At 43.5% G+C, this 9533-nt stretch overlaps 1 pseudogene and 1 gene segment (V, D, J or C); both read right to left on the reverse strand.

Moving 5' to 3' along the window:
* Window positions 1-944: 944 nt before the first annotated feature.
* Window positions 945-1469, reverse strand: LOC122928074 (annotated as a pseudogene).
* A 6419-nt stretch (window positions 1470-7888) lies between these two features.
* LOC122923641 lies at window positions 7889-8508 on the reverse strand. The segment is given in 2 exon segments: window positions 7889-8322; window positions 8409-8508. Coding segments are annotated over 2 exon segments (462 nt in total).
* Window positions 8509-9533: the final 1025 nt, after the last annotated feature.

The following is a 9533-nucleotide window of genomic DNA, read 5'->3' on the forward strand; positions in this document are numbered from 1 at the left end:
CCAAGAATTGGGCAGAAGTCGGTACATGGCAGACAATCGGCACACCTTAGCAGGAACTAGCAGACTAGTGAAGCTATGGCTCATGCAGAGAATGAGTCAAACAACACAGCATATATGGCAGAAGCAAATTGGAAATAGCCTGGCAGCAGCACACAGAGCCAAAGAGGGTATTAACTCTTGCAGTAGTACAGACGAAGGTGAGGTAAAGCGGAGCCCATGGCTGCCCAAAATAGCAGGACAACGGCAGGCACCAGCTGCTGGCATAACACTGTATTTCTGTGCCTGTGGTGGCCCAAAGACCCATTTTTCCACATAATAAATGGTCATTGTATATGGGTGGAAGGGTTGTGACTATGGATCAGCGAACTTCAAGTTCGGGTTCAATATTCGAGTATGTAAGATTTCCGTTACCACGAACTATAACGTACTTCTATGATGGCCTTTAAGAGGCATCGGTTTTGCATTCCGTCATAATAGAAGTCTATTGGCATCATAACGGATCCAAATGGTTTCCGTTCTGCAGGAGACTTCTATTATGACGGAATGCCTCATAAAAATGCTTCAGTGGTGCAGTCCATCATAGAAGTACGCAATAGTTTGTCGTAACGAAATCCATAATGGAATTCTTACATAACCTGGACCCAAACTTAAAAAACACAATTTTGCTCATCCCTAGTTGTGACAGATGCAAGAGCAACTGTGGTCCCAATGTTTTAAAAGGGTTTTATGTTTATGTATCAGTATAGACACGGTACAACATGCTACAATTTGAAACGGGGAAGTAAAATACAGCAGTGTGACTGGCAACTTACATATAAGCAACTAATGTGGGTATATATTTTTTTTGGGGGGGGGGGGGGGTAGGATTGGATTGGAGACTTTCTTAAAAACATCTACAAAACATCTGTCTTCCTGGAGGATTTCCAGATTTTACACTCTAATGCTCATAAGATATTGTCTGACTCTTGCACAGTGTTTGTCACTGTGGCTCTTGCACAGAAATAGGTGGCAGAATCTGCAGTAACCAGACTCTTCAGTTCCAGGAAGGTTACACTGTTCTTATTGTCCCTTGTTATTATCACCCGTCCTTCCACAGATGAGGCATATACTGTTTTACTGGCAGTCATACCAGATCACACCCAGCCACTCGAGCCTTTTTCCTGAGTCTTGGCGAATCCAGTGCATTCCATACTGGCTGAAATCAAATCCAGACCCTCGACATGTCAGTTTGAAAGACTCATTTGGCTTTTTATATATTTGTGATTCTGTCTGAGTAAGGACCTCTTCAGATTGTACGCCTGGAATACAGAATAGAATTATTATAATATTGTTAGTATGATTATCTTTCTCATCCTATATTAGAGAGAAATGACTAAGGAACTACACACTTACCTGGTGTCAAGAACAAGAAACACATCAGGATCAAGGACAGAGTCATACTGGTGGTGAACAAAGGTATTGTAGATGCCATAAATGTACCAGGGATGCCACCCAGGCCTAATATTCACGTATGAGAAGAGTCATTTGAATATTATTTGCATCCTCACTGATTCATTATATCAGGACAGCACATTTCATTCCACCTCAAGATTTATGTTGTACATGTTATCATTTTAAGGATATATAGCAGGGGTCGGCAACCCCCGGCACGCGTGCCCGGCATGGCATGCGAGTCTGTCTCTGCTGGCACGTGTGAGCGGCTGTCAATTACGTGATTCGCCCACCCACCTCTGACATTGCCGCATTTCATTGGCTTGCAAAGGCGCGCTGAGGAGGCTCTCAGCGGTCTGCCCGATCTCCCGCCTGCAGTGCCTGGCGGTTCCCTCGTACAGCAGCAGAAATTGTTCCCTGCCCAGTTTCATCAGGAGCCAGAGCGCAGTGGAGAGAGCTGAAGGATCACCCTGCAGGTTTACAGTATGTGCCCCATGCTTTCTGCATGCTGTCTGTATGCTGCCCAATTTTACTTTATGTGTTCCATGCTGTATGCAGGGCCGGCGCTTCCATAGAGGCAAGGGGGGCAATTGCCCCCGAGTCCTTAGGGGCCCCCAGCGCCGGCCCGCAATACTATTCTAGAATTCTTTCTGACCTGGCGGCGCTGCTAAGTTTCCTAGCTGAGCATGGAGTCCCGGGCGGCGCGCGGTCCGGACTAATGGAGAGGAGGGGGCCCCCTGATGGCGGCCGCTCTGAGCCCCGCTCTGCCTGCCTCTTTAAATATATATGTATCACCCCCCTGCACCTCTGAATGATTTTAGCCCGGTGGGAGGTGCAGGGGGGGTGTTGCGGGCGATGCGGGAGGCGGGCGGTGCGGCAGGCGGGATCGCGATCCCCCGCCCGCCTCCCGCCTAATAATCGTTGGCTTCTAGTGGGTATACCAGGGTGTCAGCACATTGCTGACACCCTGGTATAAACGGCTGACATCTGTGAATGGATGTCAGCCGTTTAAACCTTTTCCATACAGCGGTCCGTACGGACCGCTGTATGGAAAGAGTTAACAGTAAGATGCGGCTCCCTCCCTCTCCCATCGGGGGGCTGCTGTGACTTTGCAGCCCCCCGATGGGAGAGGGAGAGAGCTCCCAGACAGCCCCGTCCTTACCCTTCCCCGTCTGCGCAGTTCTGACCACTACTGAGCAGACGGGGAAGGTTCCCATGACAACAGGACGCCGTCTCATGCATCCTGCTGTCCATGGTGCTGAACAGATCTGTGCTGAAGGCAGAGATCTGTTCAGACAAAGTGGTAAGTAAAATACAGTACAAAATATATTGTACAGTACTGTATTATACAGACATCAGACCCACTGGATCTTCAAGAACCAAGTGGGTCTGGGTAAAAAAAAAAGTCAAAAAAGTGAAAAAGAAGTAAAAATGAAAAAACACATTTATCACTGATTAAAAATGAAAAAAATAAAATTCCCTACACATGTTTGGTATCGCCGCGTCCGTAACGACCTGATCTATAAAACGGTCATGTTACTTTCCCCGCACGGTGAACGCCATAAAAATAAAAAAATAAAAACTATGAGAAAATTGAAATTTTGCCAACCTTACTTCCCAAAAAAGGTAATAAAAGTGATCAAAAAAGTCGCATGTACGCCAAAATAGTGCCAATCAAACCGTCATCTCATCCCGCAAAAAGTGAGACCCTACCCAAGAAAACTGTAAGTCCTGTTTACTTTTCAGCACATGTAAAAATGAACATGTTTTGTGTGTGCACCAGTTATTAAATTTTTTCACTTATAGCTGTGCTGCTAATGGCAAGGTAAACACCTTTAATTAATTAGTGAGTTTAACTTACTATTAGCAGTACAACTATGTACTTGTACTGTATAAAAAGTATAAAAATGAAAATCTAACTAACACTATGGAGCGCTGTTGTTCACTGGCACCCGGTTGTCTGATGGTTTCAAAAATGGCACTCGGTGTGTAAAAGGTTGCTGACCCCTGATATATAGCATGTGGTATAATGAACATTGTGCAAGTATTCGAATTTTGGGCCGCTGCACTACAGAATTCTGGTGTCAAAATAACGCTATGTAATGTCTTGGACTCGGTTGCGCAAACATTTTCTGACTTTTGCATTTTTTCACCATTCGCTTCAGTTTTGAAAAGTGGGTGGGAAAGTGGACATGGCTAGCTCTGCAGTTTCACTCCTGATTTATCATTTGGTGAAGAAAACTGGAGTACTTGTAGACAAAAGTGTTATGGACAATGCAGACTCAAGCAAAACTGACTTAAAATATTTCCCTCCTGATAAATTCTCCACTAGGGCCCTGATATATCATACCTTTTGATGTCAAAAAGTCGCAAAATAGGGCAAAATTTAGCATTTTGCGACTTTTTTCTTTTTTACACCACTCACTCCAGTTTTGTGATGTGGGTGGAAAAGTGGGTGTGGTTTGCTATGTTAATGAGTTTCACTCCAGATTTATCATTGCAAAGTTTTAACAAAGTCGCAAAGAAGTTGCAATCTCACTCCAAGAGTAGAAAAACCGGAGGAGCTTCTCCAGACAAAAGTGTTAGGTTTAAGAACAAGCCAAATTTATCAAACAACCTGTGACATTTGGTAAATATGGCACAAAGTACACCAACACAGAAAAACTGACTTCAAATATTCTCCTCATGGTAAATTGCCCACTATGTGTTTTTGATTCTGTCCTACTTTTTTGGTATTTTCTACCACAGGGATATCTGCCTGCGTGTGTCAGAGACTTGTCCTTTTTTTTTCTTAAGCAATGTTGTTTTAGGCTCCATGCACACAAATGTATTTTTCATCCATGTGCTATTCATATTTTTTGTGGAGTATATTGACCCATTCATTTCTATCGTAGCTTGTGGCTAATATATGCCATTGAATGGTGCATACGTCAGGAGATTCTCCCAGTTTATGCATTCCCATCTTATGCTCCAACCTAAAGAATAAGCCTGATATCAACAGAGACTAAGGTATTTTTTTTATAAATAGTTTTTAGGCTAAAATTAACCTTTTCCACTGGATGCAATATGTCCCCACTTCTAACAAAATAGGTCAGTACAAAAAAAAAAAGAAAATGCGAAAAACTATCAGTGAAATGTCCTATGATAACTTTTGGGTTAGGTTCCCATTTTGCCTAGAAATTAATCTCCCTTAGGGCTCATGCACGCGACCGTACGTATTTTACAGTACGCGAAGCACAGAACTTTGTGGTGCCCGCTGCACGTGTAAGTGGGCCAATATTTAAAGTCTGCACACCGCTGTACATGTATGGTGCTGGTTGGGAAGGGGTTATTATGTTTCATTTCTACATGATTAGCTGTGAAGTAAATATGAGTTACAGGGTTTTCCAGTCTCCCAATATTAATGATCTATCCTCAGGATAGGCTATCAATTCCAATCAATGAGGGTCCGAAACCTCCACAGATCAGCAGTTCCCTGCAGCCACTGGAAATAGCACTTTGAGCAGAGTTGGACGCACAGCGCCATTCAAAGTATAGTGGCCAAGCCAGGTATCTACAGCTTAGCTCCCCGAGCTGCAGTAACCCAACAACCTGTTAGGCAAAACCATTGGCCTAAGGGCTCATTCACACGAACATGTGCTGCCCGTTGCGGATCCACAATACACGAGCACCGTTCCGCGTGCATTCCGCATTACAGATGCGGACCGATTCACTTCAATGGGTCCACAATTCTGGAGATGCGGAACGGAAGCATGGAACGGAACACTACGGAAGCACTACGGAGTGCTTCCTGGGGTTCCGTTCCGTGCCTCCGCACCGCGAAAAGATAGAACATGCTCTATCTTTTTGCGGAACGGACGGATCGCGGACCCATTCAAGTGAATGGGTTCGCGATCCCCATGCGGCTGGGCCACAGCACGCGGTTTACAGCACGCACATGGGCTTCACACATTCGTGTGTGCAAGCCCTAAGGGCTTTTGTAAGGCTACTGCTGCCACAGCAATCATCAAGACCACCATAAGGCGCATTCAGATTGTCCAGAAGCAGAGGTGTCCACACCTCTGACCATTTCACCCAATGAACAAACTTTTGCTCGTTCATCGGGTGATCTGCGGCACCTTTAGATTAGCAGATTATCGGGAAAGAGTCGTAGGAGCATTTGTTCGTGATACTTGGCCCAAACATTGGGCCATATGAATATTTGAGGGGTTTACAACATATTACAGCCAGCACGTGCTGTAGATGGCGTGGGCACAGCTCCTGTACCTGTACTTACCGATGGACATCACTGCATGAAGGTTTGCAGTAAGGGGCTGCTGAAATGGCCATATGATAAAAATGTGGGAAGGAGTTGAAGAGGTTTTCCAGAATATAGATATTAATGATTTATTTTCAGGATAGATCATCAATATCAAATTTGTGGGAGTCTGACACCTCACTTATCAGCTGTTTTTGGCATGTGGTGACACCGGAAACAAAACAGTAGATTAGCAGCTCAGCCTCCATTCACAGCGTATTGGCTATTTCAATGTACTGCAGCTCAGCCTCCATTCACAGCGTATTGGCTATTTCAATGTACTGCAGCTCAGCCTCCATTCACAGAGTATTGGCTATTTCAATGTACTGCAGCTCAGCCTCCATTCACAGCGTATTGGCTATTTCAATGTACTGCAGCTCAGCCTCCATTCACAGCGTATTGGCTATTTCAATGTACTGCAGCTCAGCCTCCATTCACAGAGTATTGGCTATTTCAATGTACTGCAGCTCAGCCTCCATTCACAGCGTATTGGCTATTTCAATGTACTGCAGCTCAGCCTCCATTCACAGAGTATTGGCTATTTCAATGTACTGCAGCTCAGCCTCCATTTACAACCTATTGGCTATTTCAATGTACTGCAGCTGAGCCTCCATTTACAGCCTATTGGCTATTTCAATGTACTGCAGCTCAGCCTCCATTCAAGTGAAATCTCCATTCAAATAAATATCTAACCATGTTGTAAATGGTTTTGCTGAGTCCCCTTTGAAGCAGCTCTCTGCTCTGGCTGAATGATATATGAGGGTCCCAAGACCTCCCTCTATGTTATGCCTAATATGGCCATAGACAGGAGTTTCCCACTAATGGGGTCTCCCACCATGGTAAATGACATCACTTACTGATGACACTAGGGGGTCCTCATCAGTACTTAGAATGAAGGGGCCAAGGCACTTTCCCAGTGTTTTCTGCACAGTGGTGCCCCTGCTGATCTCCCTGATGTGCAATGAACTGCAAAATAGTCCTAATTGCTTAAACAGAGCTGTGCAATTATATACAGATCCATGGCATAGTAGGGCACAATGCTTCATCCTGGAGAAAATGACAGGGCCAGGTTTCCTGCATAGTGATCTTGCTTGGCCCTATCAATCAGGGAGGGGAGGGAGGGACTGGCAGGAGCAGCAAGGGTGCACAGAGTGGCTTGTCCCCGCCCTCAGTGCACTAAACGACGCATTTGCATAAGGCCTCTTTCACACTACAGTATGTCCATTTCAGTGTTTTGCGGTCCGTTTTTCACGGATCCGTTGTTCCGTTTTTTGCTTCCGTTGTGGTTCTGTTTCCGTTCCATTGTTCCGTTCCGTTTTTCCGTATGGCATATACAGTATACAGTAATTACCTTGAAAAAATTGGGCTGGGCATAACATTTTCAATAGATGGTTCCGAAAAAACGGAACGGAAACGGAAGACATACGGATGCATTTCCGTATGTGTTCCGTTTTTTTTGCGGACCCATTGACTTGAATGGAGCCACGGACCGTGATTTGCGGCCAAATATAGGACATGTTCTATCTTTCAACCGAACGGAAAAACGGAAATACGGAAACGGAATACATACGGAACACATTCCGTTTTTTTTGCGGAACCATTGAAATGAATGGTTCCGTATACGGACCGTATACGGAACGCAAAAAACGGACCGCAAAACGGAAAAAAAAAAACGGTAGTGTGAAAGAGGCCTAAGGATGTATTTGCTAGGTAGCAGCTAGATCTCCATCCGACACCATTATAGTCAATGAGGCCGACTGGAATTTCCGGTAACATCCGGTAATGCCGGCCCCAGGTATCTCCAGCAGGCTGTTCTCTGCTTCAATAGCATGCTGGAACTATGCTGGCTGTGTGGAACAGGCTGTAATGTCAGTAAATGAGCTCCTATGTCAGTTCATTGTTTGTCAGCATTTATTATCGTTTTATTCATCAGTAAAAGGGCTGGATATTGACATTTTAAAATATCTCACTTAGAAATGGATGCGTTTGCCGTAAATGTTGTAGATTGTAATTCAGAAATATTAAATAGATCTTATTTAAAGGAGAATTAGAATAGATATTTCTATTGCATCCTATGAATATTCCAAAAATGTCTATGGTCAGGTTGGGGAAGCTCTTCCATCTTGTAGCTTTTAATAAAGTGTCTGCCTTTAGTGTGTGATTGTATGTTTTCCTTTATGTTATCAGAGACAGAGGCTGAATGTTATTATCTGCTGCCCCCAAGCAGTTAGATGATGATATTGCTTCTATGTTTTTGTATGACAGATCTCCTCTTTTTATCATTGTGTGTCTTGCACAGTAATATGTGGCTGAATCTTCCATACTCAGGCGGTCTATCTGTAGATAGGCTGTAGTAATGGAATTGTCTGTTGTCATTGTAAATCTTCCTTCATATGATGAGGAATAGCTTGTTCCCCCATCCTCAGGGTCAATCCTTCCAATCCATTTCAATCCTTTTCCAGGAACCTGTTGAATCCAGTTCATATAGTAGTCTGTGAAGGTGAATCCAGAAGTCTTACAGGAAATCTTCACACTTTCTCCAGGTTTCCTGATTTCTGAGGAGGGTTGAACGAGCTGAACCTGTGACAAGACTCCTGTGAATGAGAAATGACCACAAATCAGTAGGAAGACAAATTGTGACTATGACCTGGTCCATGTGTCTTACTGGTTTCTGTCTTACCATGCAGTGAAGATACACACAGCACACACCAGAACAGGAACATGTTGTGTACCTCCCTGAGATCCAATGGTTCTCAACCAGTGATGGAGGTCGGCTTTTCAACCTGCAGGACATGAGACGGGAAGAGCCATATTTGCATATGGTGCTTTATTATATAACAGTTCTACGCCATCTATAAGATTTGTGTACCTGAAAGTGCTCTGTTCTAGTTTTACATGGTTTAGGTATTGTGCTCTCAACTGTACTTTGTATGCGTGTTCGGCATTTTTTGTAGATATCACACAGTCCATGAATACATCTGTAGTTTTTACAGATCCATGTGGCATAAAAACCCAAATTATAGAACATGTCCCATTCCTATCCATATTGCTGACGAGTATTGTCCTTGCTAATGATGGGAGTGATGAAAATGTGGAATGTCACACGGAAGGCATGCCATATTTTGCAGATCTGTTTGTGGACTGAAATATGGAAACATTGTATGCATGACGCCTTAGAAAACAGGATTGTCTAGCTCCTGTTAGAGATGAAAATGTATGTAAAGTTTGTGTACCCTTTATTACTCCAATAATAACGTAAAGTATGTCAATGAAAAGTGTACATAGCCATAGTGGCCATAGTAAGAGAGCCTGGGATCAATGATTTGCAGGATCATCAATAAATTGTATAGATCTAACATATTTCACTGTATCTTTAAGCAAATCAATAGTTTACAACATGACATCGTGTGTCAGAGTTCACTGTGGGCCAACAAAGGGAGAAAGCTCCATCTGGAAAACCATTTACCCCTGTTTTTACAAACTGTGTACAGTATTAACCACTTCAGCCCCGCTAGGTGAAACCCCCTTCATGACCAGAGCACTTTTTACACTTCGGCACTACACTACTTTCACCGTTTATCGCTCGGTCATGCAACTTACCACCCAAATGAATTTTACCTCCTTTTCTTCTAACTAATAGAGCTTTCATTTGGTGGTATTTATTGCTGCTGACATTTTTACTTTTTTTGTTATTAATCAAAATGTAACGATTTTTTTGCAAAAAAATGACATTTTTCACTTTCAGCTGTAAAATTTTGCAAAAAAAACGACATCCATATATAAATTTTTCAGCCAAATTTATTGT

The sequence above is a fragment of the Bufo gargarizans genome, chromosome 1 (genome assembly GCF_014858855.1).
Source record: "Bufo gargarizans isolate SCDJY-AF-19 chromosome 1, ASM1485885v1, whole genome shotgun sequence".
Lineage (NCBI taxonomy): Eukaryota > Metazoa > Chordata > Amphibia > Anura > Bufonidae > Bufo > Bufo gargarizans.